The 18,327-nt window shown below is 41.2% G+C and overlaps 1 protein-coding gene across 1 annotated transcript; it reads left to right on the top strand.

The window, feature by feature from the left end:
* The first annotated feature begins 2,065 nt into the window (after positions 1-2,065).
* On the top strand, positions 2,066-14,421 carry ptchd1 (patched domain containing 1). Its single transcript, XM_010781240.1, has 5 exons — positions 2,066-2,819; positions 3,128-3,712; positions 6,733-7,447; positions 11,296-12,008; positions 12,802-14,421. Exons 2-5 carry the CDS (start codon positions 3,299-3,301, stop codon positions 13,900-13,902), a joined length of 2,943 nt encoding a protein of 980 aa, XP_010779542.1. The 5' UTR covers positions 2,066-2,819; positions 3,128-3,298; the 3' UTR covers positions 13,903-14,421.
* Positions 14,422-18,327: the final 3,906 nt, after the last annotated feature.

Below are 18,327 nucleotides of genomic sequence, written 5' to 3'. Positions count from 1 at the left end.
AGTACTCTCCCCTTTACTGCCTAAACTATTTCCCCAATCTGTCAATCGTGTGTGTGTGTGTGTGTGTGTGTGTGTGTGTGTGTGTGTGTGTGTGTGTGTGCGGGTGCGGGTGCGATTGTTGGATACAAACACCTCTAAAGGTGCAAAAAAAGCCTGGTAAAAATGGGCAAGCTCAGACACACACACACACACACTCAATTTGGACTTCTATAAATCATTTAGCGACAGTAATTAGTACTTTTGTTATCAAAAAACTGCCCAGAGCCCCCTATATCTCTGCAGTCTTTAATTTCCTTTTCTGCTCTTCCTTCCTCCCCAGGGAGAAACTTGCTCATTCATTCCTTCACCGCTCGTCTCTCCCTGGACTGGTAATGGGGATTAAAGGCTAATTGAGGCTTAATTGAATAACGGATTAGAACATGCAGAGAGATGCTTTTTTCTTGTTGATTTTTATTTCAATCTAACTTCTTCTAGGAAACATTAGCCGTGGGCACATTGTTTTTCCTCAGCGATGACTATGCCACAGTTGCATGTACATGTTCAGACCTTAGGCAATTGTCTGTCAAGTGCTCAATTTAAAAAAACAATTGCTTTAATGAATATGTGTGGTCTTTGGAGTGATGTGTGAATTGACCTGCTTTCAAACATAAAGTAACACATACTGTCAATTATATTCATTGTAATATTTTGCCTATTTATTTATTTATTACTATTATTTTCTTATTATTAATATTATTATTATTATTAATAATAATAATAAGTTGTGCGTATGAGATAATTTTACCGTATTTCCAGAAGATCTGAGTAGACGTCTTTCTGTTGACAGGATAATTAAATGTTAATTATCAAATATATAAATGATATAGGCTATAAATATATATAAATATATATTTAATTTCAACATTTAAAAACCCAATTCTAACTATAACAAAGCTATAATACATTTTTTCACAAGTCATAAATCCTAAAACAAAACAGATGGAAAGAGACATACATCTTCCTAAAACCTAAAAAGTGTTACATTTAACTACCCACACAAATCTTTCTATCTAAAAGACACTTTCTTTTTTATAAATTCGAGCACACTGTCATGCTCAGGGAATTAAAAGGTATTTTTCAGATTTTAATCCAAACAGCCTTTAATGAAGGATATCTAGGGAGAGAGAAGCCATTAGTTGGTCCCATGCAGACGGGCCCAAATGCTGCTGTTTGGCTTTTTGATCTTGCCTGGATAGACAGAGAGACAGACGGAGAGACAGACAGACACACATATACACAGAGACACAGAATGTGATCTCAGGCTGTTTGCACTCATTATTACTTCCACAGCTCTAGTTCGCAATGCTCTTTCTCTCTCTTTTCTCTTGTGCCTTTAATGTCACTGTATCAGACACCTCCATACAAAAAGCAGATTGGGAGTCAGCAGGGTTGTGTCTACAGTGTGTGTGTGTGTGTGTGTGCGTGCGTGCGTGCGTGCGTGTGTGTGCGTGTGTGTGTGCGTGTGTGTGTGCGTGTGTGTGTGCGTGTGCGTGTGTGTGTGTGTGTGTGTGTGCGTGTGTGTGTGTGTGCGTGTGTGCGCGCGTGCGTGCGTGCGTGCGTGTGTGTGTGTGCGTGTGTGTGTGCGTGTGTGTGTGTGTGTGTGTGTGTGTGTGTGTGTGTGTGTGTGTGTGTGTGTGTGTGTGTGTGTGTGTGTGTGTGTGTGTGTTAGAGAAACAGATATAGAGTGTGTAAGTGTCATGTACTGTGTTTGTGCACTACTGTGCATGCAATTGTTTTGGGGGGATGGGTGGCATCACCATTGCCATGGGAACCAGGGCTTGTAAAAAATAAAAGTAATTCGTCTGGTTTCTATGACAACATGCTACACAATAGCAGACCTAATGTTTATCTGCAGCAAGGCTAGTAATATCATTTAAAATTGTGTGAGGAAAATCATAGCATTAGCAAAAATAATGCAGAATAAAATGTGCCTTTCTTTGTCATACAGGTAAAGGGAAATACATCACAATGGCTCATCACAATGTTGATACTATCTTTCTAAATGCCAGGCTTCTAATACAAACATCTAACCCTTCAATATTTCTGATATTACCTTTTTTTTTAAGTATCTTTAAAACCTCAGCAACTTTAACACATTATGATACAAAGAATATTTGTGAATATTAAAAGGGATATTAAGATATATTAAGGACCCTATTTCATTACTTTTAAAGCAGGCAGCATTTATGTGGCTTATAAATATTTCTTGCTGCATATGATACATTTCTAGAAATGTCAAATACTGTCACAAACACTGCCACTTAGCCTACTCAGCAACCTATGGACAGGGTGTTTATCTGCAATGTAGCGGAACGGAGAGAGGAGGGGCACAAAACGGGGCTCAGAGCGGGTCGTGAGGACGGTGCAAAGGAAACAAAAAGGCAGAGAGAGAGGGAAACAGTCCCCGGTTTGAAAGCAGGTAATTAGTGACGTGCCTTCCCAACGAGGAGAGCAGTAGCCGCTAGGAGAGCAGCCGGATGAACAGGGGCTCCGTCTAACCACTGGGGCGATGAGGAGAGGAGAAGACGGACGACAGAAAGCCTTCTGCCGCAGAGAAAAACCCAGATTAGGCTAATTTGACAAACCGCTCCACCGGCATCCCCGGTGCGTGCACACCGCGTCACCTATCCTGCGACTAATACCGACCCACCCATCAGGTTGTGTTGCTGGTGTAGGGTGGAGCTGGACACACGGAGAGCCGGCGGGATAACATCTTTCTCTGAATGCGTTTTAGATGATCTCCGTCATCACCGTGTTGGTTCAACCGTTCCCCTCTTTAGGTATGTACTGTCTGACTTTAGTTCAACTACTGTGTGTCTTCTCTGCAACCTGTCCGAGTGGACAAACAGAACTACTCGAATGTTAAGTCTGTTTTAGGAGGGAGCTTAACAGGTGTAATTATGAGACCACTTTGCCTCGGCGATGTTTTTTCTGTTGCGCACAGAGCCATGCAGCTTACAGAAGGCATTGAACGCAGCAGGGCAGCAGTAGCTATTACATGTAAATTAGGCTATCAGTATGCTTTCTAACCGCAGAGCAGAGAAATGCTGGCTCATTTTGTAGCTTTCTGTTCTTTGCGCTACTCTAGCGGATGAGCGAACCTTGGGGGAAAGCGTTACCCCTTTGATCGGAGGAGGGTTGGATTCTCCCGAGCTGGTGACCTCCTGCTCTGGGGGACAAATCCTGCCACCACCTGGCGTCACCGCTCCTCCAGCAGACTGAGAACGACGGAGCCCACCGATGCCTCCGGCAGCCCCTGATGCTCGGCAGTGCTCCGGGGCTTTCCGGTCGGTGGGAGAGGCTGGAGCCGCGGCCGCGCGCTAGGATGCTGCGCCAGGTGTTGCACGCGGGCCTGAGGACCTCCTTCCACGCGCTCGGCCGGTTCGTTGCGAGCCACCCGGTGTTCTTCGCCTCAGCGCCCGTGTTGCTCTCCATCCTGCTGGGTGCCAGCTTCAGCCGTTACCGGGTGGAAGAGGATGTGGAGAGTCTGCTCGCCCCCAAGCACAGTCTGGCTAAGATAGAAGGCAACCTGGTGGACAGCCTCTTCCCCGTGAACCGCTCCAAGCACGCGCTCTACTCAGACCTGCAAACACCCGTACGCTACGGGCGCGTGATCGTCACCACCCGAAAGGGGAGCGTGCTGGACCCGGTTCATCTGGATACAATATTAAAGGTAAGGCACTAACAAAAAACTAACAGGTTTAAAATGCTGAATGAAAGGATAATTAAAGTAACATCATTAACAAAACACAGTGAACGTTAAATAATACACACATAATGAAACATTAGCCATCAACAACAAGTGCTTAACATAATGGATTGACAATTTGAACATCAAATGCTCCCTTTTAATATTTGAGAGGCATTACATTAAGATTATGCTTTTTTCCAAGGCGACTTGCAAATTCAGAACAGCAAGAAACATTCAAATACATACACTTCATATAAGCCATACCGTGTTAGTGTTAGTGCATCAGGTCTAATGAGCTTAAACTTGAAAGTATTACAATTGTGTGTGTGTGCCTTTAATTGAATGGCAATGGTGCAGATGAACCTGTTGGTTTTCAGTGTGACAGGAGATGTGCAGACATTCTGCTGTCCTGATATCAATCAGAAGTTTGTTTCACTGTTTTGGAGGCAGGATAGGTAACAGGTGTGTTTTTGTAGAGGTGTACCTGCCTAACGAGCCTATTGGCCGATGCAGAGCAAAGTGCAGGTGCTGGAGTGTATGGTTTAACCAAATAACAGATGAAGGATCCATTTACAGCAAAAACTATTTTATATCATAAACACAGGCCCACTCATAATCAGTCATTTGAGGACTCAAAGGTTAGGAAGATTCTGCTAATGCCAACTCAAGACACAACTGCACAGGTAGACCACAAAATGTCTCTTCTGTTCCATTTAAATCGCAATATGCATAAAATCTGATTGCATTGCGTCTACAGATTTGAACTTTAAATAAATAATCAATGCTTAGATCTATTTAGAAATACTGTAGCTTAGTATCTGCAGTACAGAACACAAATGCAAGCTGTCTTCCTCCTCATTCTCACTGATTGATAGTCATTACACAGAACAACAGTCCCATTCAAATAACCCCCGCAAACCTTTACAATTACGAAGCAGGGCATATTAATTTAAAGTGGAGTTACATGGACCTCGGAGGACTCTATCTCTTCATTGCTATTGCTTAATGGATCTTTGAGTATTAGTTTGACACCCCTTGAGTAATTAAACAAATTATTTCATGATGTTATGCAGTTGTATTTATAGCTTTCAGACTAATAGCCCAGAGACATTCAGCTCTATTGTGTAGGGTGTTTGTACATAACATCTGTCCATTAATGTTTGTGTTTGTTATTATTATTGGGAGCCATTTTACATAAAGCTAGAATATAACGTTGGTGCATAGAGGATTGCCACAGAGCCAGACTATTCCTTCGGTGAGAGAGGAACAGGTTGATGCGTAAAAGAAGGTGAATAAAATAGCCAACTTGTGCTTCAGATTGAGTTCCTCCGTTTTCCAAAATGCCATTAAACAACCTGTGACAGTGGGAACAGCTCAAAACTTGTTCCACGAAACAGCAATAGCAGTGATAGCCAGTACTAGACAGGTTCTTCCCTTGAGCAGCAAGAGTACAAGATGTACAAGTACACTGCCCTGAATTCTGGTCTAGCTTCAGTGAGAGAATTGGAAACTCTTTGTCTTCTATGATTTTATTCTATTGAATTATTGGATGAAAAGCCTTGTATAGGTTAGACATATTCACCTTGACATCACCCCTTGGTTTGTAGAATACTGTTTGGAACCTTGGTTTTGAATTTATAACCATTAGGATCTTGGAACCTTTTTTTTTAAATAAATGATTTCCACACAAATAGGACAAAAATAAGTGTTTAGTTTTACATCTCTACATGAATACCATTTTCCTTTTTAATTATGCAGTAAAGACTTATCATATACCTCTCAGTTCTTTATTTTCTAAACAACAGCAAAATCAGAATGAAATCTTTAACATATAAATGGTCCAACAAAATAACCACAAACCTCATCAACCTGAAGTGCACATCTAAACAGTTGTTAACGTTTTACCTCCATAATATATATATTATTTGCCCCGTTTGTTTGTTTGTTTGTTTGTTCACCATGTAAAGCGGCCTTGGGTCCCTTAAAATGCGCTATACAAATGTAATCTATTATTATTATTATATATATTATCTAATATTTCTCACTCACTTTGTGTTTCTTCTCTTCCTGCTGTAACTTGTGTCACTCATCAATGACTGTTAGACCAGAATCTGGTCTTATTAACAGGAATGGACACAAGACACTTTAGGAAATAGTTTTGTATATTAATAAATATAGCGTTATTTCAATAATGATCAGCTAATAAACACAAATACTTATATATATATTTAGTTATACATTCAAGTATGTATGTGTATTGCCCTGAAAACTGTACATGCTCAAAAGATGACTGATTGGGCTTTTAAAGTTAATTTAGTGATATAAGGCACTTGGATCGGGAAATTTAAGGTCCTTCCAGGAAATTGCTAACAATAAAACTGAAAGATTGGCATAATTTGGCAGTAAAATGCGACAAAAATTAAATGAAGAATTGGGTCAATTTTACAGCAGTACAGCTTATTGAATGGAATTTTAAAATATAGCATCTATCAAGAGACATACACGCACACACACACACACACACACACACACACACACACACACACACACACACACACACACACACACACACACACACACACACACACACACAAACCCTCCCTTACTGAAGTAAACGCAGTTCTCTGAGGTAGGAAACAGCTCTGCCCATGTTCTCTGTGGCAGAGACTGGCATCAGGCCTGTTGCTTAGTAACCGGTTCTGTGGATGCTGGCACTGTTGTCCTTTTGCCTTAGAAATGGTGGAAGATTCTAAGACCATTATTGTTACTCTGTCAAGTGAGACACACACACACACTCCCCCACACATGTCTTTCTCTTTTTCATCCGAATAAACAGCAGCAGTGGACGTACACAAAGTAAATGAGCCAGACACTGATTGTTGCTGTGCTGTACACTGAAAAAACTTTGATGGAACTTTTTTTGCTCTTGCCACAGTACTATCCAAGCTAAATTGGGCCACTGGGAGCTAATTCGTGTATGCATGTGTGTGTTTTTTCTAAAGCTCCACAAACGAATCTACCAGATGCCGGTGACGGTCCCAGCCACAGGTGTCAACAGCTTCAACTACTCCTTCTCCTACCTCTGTCTCCCAGACGACAAGAACGTGTGCATCATTGATGACATCATCCGTGCCATGGAAGAGATTCAATCAGCTCGCATCTCTAACAGCACCATCCCAATACTGCGGTACCCGATCACGCAGCTTGCAGACGGAAGGCAGGCATACATTGGCCACCAGCTGGGTGGAGTGCAGGGCTGGGGTCCCAATGGGGGGGTGCGTGGTCAGGGGACTGGAGCCAAGGGAGAAGGTGTACGTTCTGCAAGGGCGTTGCAGCTCACCTATTACCTCCAAGCCCGTGGCGGCCTTATGGACCGGGTGGCCAGCCAATGGGAAAATGCCTTCTGTGCCGAGTTACAGCATTTTGCAGCGTTGCACCCTAAACTGGGGCTGCACCCTTCTACTTCCTCTTCTCTGAGGACAGACTTCCAGTTCTCCTCGGTGCTGGCACACCGCCCCCTGTTGGCCAGCTTGGGGGCGTGTGGTGTGCTTGCCATGCTCTGCTGCACTATGAGGGACTGTGTGAGGTCCAAACCCTGGTTGGGACTGCTTGCTTTGCTGTCAATCACTCTATCAGGCCTCACTGCTGCTGGGATACTCAACCTGACCGGGACGACCTACAACTCTACGTACCTAGGCATCCCTTTCGTCATGCTTGGTAGGTTTAAAACTAACACTTTTTTTACGGTCAAATAACACATGTAGGTGACTTTTCAAGTTATTATTATTCTGTTTGTCCATGTTTCCATCCTCCATTTGTCTGTGAATAATCTTTCTGTTCAGATTGTTTCCGATATACACAAAAAAAACTTTAAAACAATGGAGGGAAGATTCGAGCCATGATGAACACTGCCTCTGCTTTAATATATCAGACTTTTGTCTGCTTCTCCAGTTCCTCTTATGGGATCTGCAGTTGCCAGCCTCGGGCTGAATGCCATTTTGAAGGAGACAGATTGTCAAAATGACTGACAAGTGGCAGGGCATGAACTAGACTTGGCAGTAACAATGCATTTTCACACTGTTGTTACAAACATTATCAAAAGGGTCTGAAAAAATTATGTTAGGGTTCTGGAAGTCTGTAACAAGTACAGTGCTGGAACCAGTCAAACATTTTCATAAAGAATTCCCATATTAGATTATTTGAATAAAAGGGCATTTTTAATAGGTCGGTATGCTTAGAGTGTCTGAAAACCCCTTAACCAGCAATCTGCAGCAATATGCCAATTTCGAGTTTTGGATGTCACATCTTATGAACCATAAACTGTATAGCAGTATTGGAGACTTGATGTGAGGAAGTAAATAAATGAGACATGTCGCAGAATGCTTGACCGAGGTAGGGATGCACAAATCAAACTTTATATATACCGCTACAAATTCAGATAAGCGTCAGATTCTCTGCCAATAACAAATAAGTATCCTCTTTATTTTTATTCGTTTTATGTAAGTCACTGTAAAATTAGGCCAGTGATCTCTGGCACTAAAACAGCAGCAAAGTGTGACTCAATACATATAAATTATAGCAGAAACACTGAATTTTATAAATCAATTAAATAAACAGTATTTAATTTGGATCTATCAACTCATCACTATTACATCACATGTTAGACACTTTTATCCAAAGCGACATACATACTCAATAATGTGGGCAATCCCCACAGGAGCAATTTGGGGTGAAGTGTCTTGCCCAGAAACACAACGACATGCTGACTGCAGTGGGGTTTGAACCTGTGACCCCCTGATCCGAACACCAACGCACAACCCACTGCACCCCACGCCTCCCTATTAGTATGGCCAATACAGTGAATGCAGCAAGCAGACTTTGTACTGAAAAGGAATCATTCATAAAAATATTGCGGACTAGACATTATGACAGTGAACATGTCACAGCGCTTCCAGTTATTGCAAATCCCGATTTTCATTTCATTATAGGACATAAAATACTTCAATGAGAAGGTTGATTTTATACGTAAGTGTTACTAAAACCACCTGATGCACTTACACTTGTGAAAGCAACAATATTGTCGCAATATCGAAATTTGGCCAGAGTCCATATACCCCCCATTTCCATTGCCCTTGCTCAGACCCACGCCCATTTTATAATTCTGCCTTAATTTGATCTCAAAACCTTCTGTGTGATATTTAAGCTTCAATGTGTGTCTCAAGGACCACATTTTGACTTGGTGACAGAAACAGACTAACACCAACAACACCAGTTGTCCATCTGGTAACAAGTAAAGTTACAGATTTACTTTTTACGGTGATAAAATGAATGAAAGGGATATAATGCAAATGCAGCAAATATATATATTAAATGTTTTCATTTAATTTGAGTGGTTTTTTGCCCTATTAGATATTGTAGTCCAAGATAGAAAAGGAAATGTTGAAAGAGAAAGGAGATGACTTGCAATTAAGGGTAAGCTTCCAGGGCGCCCAAATGAAGAATTCAACAAACTAGGAGCAGGACCCCCTGCTGAACACACTGCATTCCATCTGGTAAAGGAATACTTGGCACTTCATCTTGAGTGGATGCATTCTAAATATTGTAGGATGCTGTACGTAACCACTACCACACACATGTAGTCCATACCATAATTACTCTGTAATGTGGAGGAGGAAAGGCTGCTGTTAGGCTTAAAATAACCAAAGCGAGCAAAGAAGAGACAGGGGAATAGACACAGAGAGGAGGCTCCATGAAATATCACTCCAACTGGGGCTTCAGATAAGGATTCTCTTAGCTGGAAATGAAGTTAAACTGTGGTTAGAAGGAAGTCAGGAGGATTATTCCGAATCATGTAGGCAGTAGACAGAAAAAGGTGGGAGGAAGTGTGAGGAGAGAAAGAAGGATGTGATTACACAGTAGAGAAAGAGGGGAGAAATACTGTGTACAACATTTTGCATTTTTCTCTTTCAGAGACCAAGTAATGCTTTCACACAGGAGCTAATTTGCTTACATAGCTTGCACAAAAACAAACTGATGTGTTGATTTATCTCATGTGTTTGTGTACAAAGGGGGGTGATTATGTAGATTATTAAATATATATAGTTATATAAATATAAATGATATAATACATTTACGGTACATTTATTTGACCATGGTTCATTTTCAAGTTTTCGTTTGGTAGTGATCTGCAAAATGTGTCAGACGTTTCAAGTCAATATAGTGATAGTACAATCGTCAAATATCAACATGGACAACAGATAATTTGTTATCAAGTAATTTTTGATGATATTCTTCTCATTTTTGAGTGTGTTTATCAAGTTCCTTTATTGGCTTTAAAAAAAGAAATAGAAGCAGGTTATTTATCAGATTTTTTTTGAATATTTTGCAGTGAGGTACTGAAAAAAACAAATACAAACTATACCCAGGCTTTTGTTATGTCTGGAAGACTGCATGTTTGAAATGCTTAATCCATTTTATGACTCAACAGTAATATCCAGGGTCTGAAAGGGTTCTGGCAAAAAGACACACCCTGATTGTATTTCCTCATGTATTAGTACCATAATGTGTGTCTGTTGTCCATTGGCCTGTCTCAAGCTCTGTTAAATGTCAGAATCCTTGGGCAAGTGCCGTCCCTAGACTCTCGTTTTGCACATCTGTTCTCTCTGCAACATTAACCTGCACACCTCTTCCACTGTCATTCACTGTTTAATTCCCTCCCCTTCTAACACACACACACACACACAACATACAAAACACACACACATTCACAGATCAGCATAGTTTCTCAGATGCACCCACGCCTGAAGTGTCGGTACGTTACGCCTCTGCTAAGGTGTTAAGTGTTTCGCCATGGTAAGGTCACTGAAGAGAGAAAGGGGGGAGGGGGGGGCTGTCAATGATGACGAATGGATGTCATGGCAACCACAGTAGAGAAAATCATAAAAAAAACATCTGCTGCATGTATATAAACATGTACGTGAATGCCAATGAGACTGGACATGCAAATGGAGTTGGTGCACATATTAAACATATGTAATCTTATATTAAATATAACTCTATTTAAAGCCATACATCTATTAATTAAAGACGTTCTGTTGTTTGTTGTGCTGCTAGATTATTACTAATAACTTTAACTACTCTCAGAATGTTAAAAACGTTGTTCAATTTGTTTTATCCCCTTTATTAGTAAGAAGTGATATTCACGTGTTCTGCAGCAGCAACTAGTATTGTGTAATCCAAAGAAAATTGAACTTCCATCCTTGCCTCTTACAACCGTCGTTTCACATTTCTATTTCAAACTGAATTGATGTGTGAAATAATGCAGAGGGGACCATTTAGAAGCAGGCAGCTTTTTCCCTTCCTTGTGCAACCTGCAACATGCTTCCTTAAGGAATGAATTTAAGAAAAGTGGGGGGCAATCACAGCATTCTGGGGAAAGGAAAAGTGTTGATTTGAGATTAGCTTTTTTTATGTTTGGAGACATATCCAAAAGTAAAATCATTGGCTGCAAAATCAAAATAATACCATCTTAAATCTGCAAATTTCAACTGTTTGGTTCCCCTCAGGTCATGGCCTCTTCGGCTCTTTCGAGATGCTGTCGTCATGGAGGCGTACTCGGGAGGACCAGCATGTGAAGGAGCGGGTGGCGAGTGTGTTTGAGGACGTCATGCTGCGTTTCTCCGGCTCCACCATGCTCCACCTGATGACCCTTGGTCTGGCTGCTTCGCCGCTGACCAACATGGAGGCCGTCCGGCTATTTTGCCGCACCGCCATGTTGGCTGTCACCATCAGCTACATTTACATGCTGTCCTTCTACAGTTCCTGTCTGGTATTCACTGGGTACTTAGAGACCGGGTACAGACATGGCTGCTTCTGCCGGCGAGTCCCCAAACCGGAGCGCCTGGACTCTAAGCCGGCCTGGTACAGGTGTCTTATGTACACTCGCTATCAGGATGAGGCCCAGACCACCAACCCACCAATCGGGGTCGGCAACAGTCACTCTCACACACCAAACTCTAACCTAACTCACACACACACACACCCACATACAGCAAACAACCCTGCCACGCATGGGCTCGGTCATGTGGCTAACTCCACACTCACACATCCACACACACATTCCACAGCTCACATGGACCCTAATCCTCAGGACTCTCACCTTTTGCTGGGATGTGTGAGGCGTTGCTATGGAGACTGGATTACTAACACCTATGTCAAACCCTTTGTGGTTCTGCTGTATCTGGTGTACATCTCCTTTGGATTGATGGGCTTCCTGCAGGTGAGGCAACACTTTATTTTTACAGTTGTATACTACTAGATTGCAAAGCACATCTTCCACTTCATTTAGACAGTGCAGTGTTTCTCATTGCACTGCTCAATATTATTTACTACCGACATTGGTACAGTGCCATTCAGAATATAAATTGTCTGTCTATACATTTAAACTGACCTGGACACCAATTCACTTAAGTACATTTATGTAACGTACACACTTACTCACCACTTGACTGATCATGATGTGTAGCTCCCAGAGTTAAAAAAGTATTGGTACATAATATATATCATAGTGTCACTACAATGAATGTATTGATATTTACCATAGCTTAATATATTTATCGTTTTAAATGACACTGACTTACATCATACAGCTAACTATTTATTCTGATGGTCTTTAAAAGTGCAATGCATTTAAAAACATTTAACAAATTAAATAGTTTAATCTCTTAGAGTTTCAGTAGTTTAGTTTTGCATATTCTGACCTACTGACTACACTGACAGGCATTACACATGAGTAATAAAACACCTAGTAAATACATCATCACAAGAAGAGAGAGATATAGTTAAAGCACAATATATATATATAAATGTATACAAATATATAATTATAATACTTTACATAATTAATTAATTAAGATTGTATGCACTAAGTTTTGGAGTTTTTATATGCTGTTTATTTCGAACATGCGGCTTGGAACTACTTATTGCACTTGAAAGATGTTATTTTCAGACACACTTATCAAACCATGACGCACTGTTCAATCTGTAAATAATTTTTTTTTTGTTATCGACAGGTGACCCAGGGTTCAGACCCCAGTGCACTGGTTGCCATGGATACAGCAACAGTATTGTACACCCGTGCCCAGCAGCGTTACTTCAGCTCATACTCCCCTGTCATTGGATTTTACATCTATGAAAGCGCCCCCTACTGGAATGCCTCAGTTCAACGGGACCTGCTGGAATATGCCAAAGGCTTCCAGCGAATCAGCTGGCTAGAAGCATACCTGAACTACCTGACAGATAACAACCAGTCCACCAGCCAGCCACGGGAAAACTTCACCCACACGCTCCGTCACTCTTTTCTCCGCGAGCCTCAGTTTGCCCACTTTGCTGATGACATCATATTTGCGGAGCGTGGTCAAGGTGAGGAGCCAGATGTGGCGGCGTCCCGAATCTTCCTGGTGGCCAAGACAACGGAGAACAAGCGGGAGGAGATGTCAGTGCTGCTGGACACGCTGCGGCGCTTGTCGCTGACCTCGCGCGTCCGCTTCTTAATCTTTAACCCCTCTTTCGTCTACCTGGACCGCTACGCTGCAGCGGTCAGCTCCCCCCTCAGACACTCACTGCTGGCGGTGCTCTTCCTGTTGGGTCTCTCCTCTCTGGCTGTAGTGGAGCCTCTGGTCTCTGTGTGGCTGGGCCTCACCCTGCTCTCGGTTCAGTTCGGGGTGCTGGGCTTCATGACCTTATGGGGTGTGGAGCTGGACTGCATGTCTGTGTTGTGTCTGATCTCAGCCTTGGGACATTCTGCGGACTGCAGCGGTCCCCTCCTCTGCGGTTTCGCCTCAGGTCGAGGGGACAGCAGGACTCGCTGGGTGAGGGTGGCCCTGGAGAGACACGGGGTGCCCTCTCTACAGACGCTTATCTGCTACAGCGCCGCCCTGGTGCCTGTTGGGGCAGTACGCTCCAACCTCACACACACACTCTTCCGCTGCCTCACCCTAACGGCCGGCTGCTCAGCCCTTCACACGCTCGCATTCCTGCCGACCCTCCTCACTTTCCTGCCTCCCTCCAAGACCCCGGGAAACCGACCTGAAGAAGACGGCCAGAGACAGGAGGTGGAGTGCGTGGAAATGAACGACAGCACTCGTGTGGTTGACCAGATCACCACTGTATGAGCATGATGAGGGGCTCTCGGTTGCCCTGGTGACTGCCGGCTGGGAATTGGTTCAATGTAATCTGAGCAGCCGCTATTCGTGCTGAAGAGAAGAATGCCAATACGTGTAAAACGAGGAGGAAAAAGAGAGTGTCACTAAGGAAAAAAATAGAGGTGGAGGGTCTAGAGGGAACATTAAAGGAGAGTCTAGTGGCGAGTGAAGAAAAGAGAAATATGAGGGTCAAATGCAGTGTATCCATGGTTACCTGCTTGTTTCTAGTGCTGCGTGGCATGTTAATGAGCTCTTTTCCAAACAGCCTATCAGATGTTGAGGATCAGCTGAGGTCAGGTCTGGCTGTGACGTTATCCCAGAGGAGCAGCCACAATTTTCACGTGTCCAAAAGTTGCTTTAGATCTGATCACACTGTTTGGCTACTGCTATCTGTGTTCATCATATCAGTTACATACAGCTACAATGATATGAGGCAATCATCTGTATGACTCGAGTATTTCTACTTTAATGCTGGACAAATAAAGTCAAATCAAGAAAACAAGTGGTTTTGACTTTGATGCATGAGAAAGTTTTAATATAGTTTATATGGCTTTAAAACCTTGGTCCACAAACCAATAGACAGTTTTATACATATAGTGATGCTTTGACTTTTCAGAACGTTCTATCTTTAAGGTAAAAGTGCTTAGGCAAGGTTACATCAGATACAAAACTTAAGGGTACAACCACTTTGAAACACAGCATGACATTGGTGGCTATGGATCAAGTTTTTTTTGTGCAATGGGCAAACTAAATATTGAATTTCTTTTCATTCATTTGAAAATGTCAAACAGTTCATCATAAGCCACAATTATTGCTGTAACAAGTCAACTCGTTTATAAGTCTGTCAAGGCTTGAAAGCGAAGCGGTTAGGACCCACAGTTACTTTGAAGGAAAAGTCCTTTATTGTCTGTTTGTGAATTAACAGAGCTGGGCAAAACAAGGCCAAAAAAACTCTCTCAACATAAACATCCAACATAAAGAATCTGACAACAACTGAAAGAAAACCAAAACTTAAATACAGGCAAGACACAGATGGGGAGGGAAGAGAAACACAGGGGCACCACGTGAACACTGAGGTTATCAAACAGGACGGAAACACAGAGACAGAAAGTAACAACAGATGTAACACGGGTTAACACTTTTCAAAATAAAACAGGAAAACAAAGACAGATCTTGACATCAAAAAATAAAACAAAGAAAACTCATACAGATCGTGAAAAAGTCTGATCAAAAATGGTTTTCTCTCCTGTGTTTAATGAAATGCCTTGATGATTTAAGTTCCTGTTTTTAACATGGGGGAAAAACAACTTTTTTTACCAGGTGAAACTGTTTTAACAATGTTTTTGCTGCAATTGTTGTTCCGGCCACAAGAGTGCAACAATACCCTATTAAGAAAGACAACTGTCTGGATGTGGGTATGTCCTTCACACTTTGTCAGTGTTTCGCAGGAAGCCGATGACGTGCAGTGTCGAATATGCAACTTGGACACTGGACACTTTTAAATTGAATAATGAAGCAGCCAACAAACTATGCAACAACGTGGTGCTTCAGGGCTCTGCTGTCCTTGAGTTCTTGAGAAGATTCAAGAGCACTTTAAGTGACTTACAGTAAGGAAAGGAAAGAATACTTTTATTATAACATTTGTAAATCCAGCATCTATTAGTGAAAGTAAATTGCAGTCAATAAGCCATAACATGTAAAAGCCTGAGGACAAAATGCTTGACTTTTTAGAACCCTTGAACCAGCACCTACGTCTAGTGTACAAATGGCAGAATGCTTAACACTTCATGTCATTGGTTCCTCCAAAGGTACACCCCGGCCAGATGTAAAGTTGATCGGATTAATGGTTTAAATATGCTTAGGACATACAAACATACAAACATTACTTGTATTATCGTTAGATTGGTAAGTGGTGCTTTCCTGTGGCCAAATGAGTATGACCACAATAAACACAGCAATATGGGTGTTTGTTCCAGATGCTAATGTTTAGTATACTGTGATTACCAGATTAGCATATTCTCCCTCTTCTCTTGGGCAACATGTTTAGTACTAGTGTGGGTCTGCCATTTCCCCCCTAGCCTGAGCAGGTTCATTCATACCAGCCCTTATAGAGACAGACAAGTCAAATGTTTAACCCTAAGTGAATGAAATCTCTTTTTTTCAGGTAAAACAGTTCAACACATACTGCTTTTGCTATATCCTGTAGGGCCATATCATCATGATTTTAGTCAATATTAAGACGTAAAATACAATTTTACCGTTATTTGCTCACTTTGGTGTGATGAAAACACCATATTACACAATAAATAACTAAAACTGCATGCTTTTGAACCAATACTGTTGCAAAAAATCTAGTTACATATAAAAGCTTGATTCATTCACTTAGAACTTTTTGACATGGATAATATGGTCTGAGAGCAGTTTCTTTCATCAGGAAGTGATGTTGGCAAATAGACTACTGTTTTTCCTTCTGTGCTATCTCTATAATATAGAGATAAAACAGAAGGAAAAACAGTAGTTTAGTTAAAGTCTATATAGTTTTGAATTAATCTAATGTTCTCTTTCAACCTCCTGCATTTCTCCTCTCAAAGGAAAACAAGTTGCCTTTTACTCTTCTCTTCCTGCAATCATCTTGAAGGTCTCTGTGTGTGGGATTGCTTCCTATTGTTGATCCATGCTTTTCTGACACTTGCCTGAAAGGAACTATTCTTCAGGATTTGTGCAGGCACTACAACCATCAGTGTAACAACGGCAAGATCACTCGTCATCTTCCCACCCATTAGCACGGCCAATTGGCTTTCTTAAGAGCATATACATGACCTCTAAGCTAAATGAACCACTAACTGTGGGATACGTCATCTTTTGTAGAACATGGTAGTTACAAAATAACATGGCTGAATACAGTTCTTTCAAAATATATATTCCACACACAAAGGGTATCGCTCTGGTGCATGTTCTATTCAATTAATATCTGAGTCTGTGAAGTTACCCTACTGGATCTAATTATTTCAAAACTAGAAAGTTCATTTAACTAATTCATCTGAATAATAAATAAAAAACATGTTCAATAGTTGTATATATGATATTAAACTATCTAACTAAAAGCCCATTAGTTCACACTTAGGATTGAATATTGGTGAAATATGGGGTCTAACACAGGTGTAATAATTTGATAACAGTGTATATAACAGTGTAATATGGGTATAATAACAGTCTTATGTTGGCGTAATAACATTGTAACATGGGTATAATAATGGTGTAATACAGGTGTAATAATGGTGCAACATGGGTATAATACGGGTGTAAGAATAGTGTAACATGGGTGTAATATTGGTCTAATAACAGTGTAATATGGGTGTAATAGGGGTGTATTAATGTGTGGTATGGGTTTGTTATGGGTGTAATGTAGAAATTAGCAATCAATTATTTTTCCAATATATTTATATGTGATTTTAAGGGGTGACAGAAATTACATTTGAGGGTGATAGGACTTTTATTAGTTCTGCAGGTATTTTGACGGGAACTATTGCGCTCATCAGATAAACATTTGTTGATGCCATTGGTAATGCCACTCACCCTCATTTTCCTTTTCATTCTTTCACCTTTTCATTCAGTTATAGTTTCTGACATAATTGGATCAAAATGTAATCATGTACAGTTGCCGTACATTCATACTTTTCCTTTTCATCCTTAAAAGAAACATTGTTCTTTGAACGCGTCAAATGTCTTCACAAAAAAGGCTGTTAAGGCCGACAGTTCCTGGACAAAAAGTAAGTGAGAAGAATATTTTTTGATTAAAACTTGAATTTAGTCCCTGGTTGACATGCATGTAAAATTATTCGCACTGAAGTCGAAATTGACTATAAGACTGTGAAGTACTATGGTTTATTTACTTAACCACAACCTCTCAAGGTGACCTTTATCCTTGGGACTGGAAAGAAGAGGGAATATAACATCACATATACATATTCAAAACTCTTTAATATACCTTTATCCTTGGGACTGGAAAGAAGAGGGAATATAACATCACATATACATATTCAAAACTCTTTAATATACTTGGGACATGACAGTCCAGATGCTCTTAGGCAACAAAAGTTTTCCCTTTGAATTTTGATTCACTTGATCTTGAACTAAGGTCCCGCACACACATTCCCACACAAACACTGACAACTAACTGACCTTAAAAATGCTGTGTCACTGAAGAAGAACAGTAGCGTGCTGCAGTTCTGCTCTGCTCCACTGATCTGAGAACGTTTTTGTTACCTCTTAGAAAAATGTACAAAGGCGGACACTTGATCTGTAGTGAAAAAAATGCTGTTGCCCTTCCTCCCCCTTGTGGCCAATAGTTAACAACTTACAGTTGTCATCTGGATGCTTCTGCCCCCCCCCCCC

The sequence above is a fragment of the Notothenia coriiceps genome, unplaced genomic scaffold (assembly GCF_000735185.1).
Source record: "Notothenia coriiceps isolate Sejong01 unplaced genomic scaffold, NC01 NC01_scaffold00022900, whole genome shotgun sequence".
In the NCBI taxonomy this organism is placed as follows: domain Eukaryota; kingdom Metazoa; phylum Chordata; class Actinopteri; order Perciformes; family Nototheniidae; genus Notothenia; species Notothenia coriiceps.
This window is presented reverse-complemented; position numbering and strand designations above follow the sequence as displayed.

Coding starts and splice junctions, on each gene's coding strand:
- ptchd1 (XM_010781240.1), top strand. CDS start 3,299: ATGCTCGGCAGTGCTCCGGGGCTTTCCGGTCGGTGGGAGAGGCTGGAG. Junction 7,448..11,295: donor CATCCCTTTCGTCATGCTTG/GTAGGTTTAAAA, acceptor GGTTCCCCTCAG/GTCATGGCCTCTTCGGCTCT. Junction 12,009..12,801: donor GATTGATGGGCTTCCTGCAG/GTGAGGCAACAC, acceptor TGTTATCGACAG/GTGACCCAGGGTTCAGACCC.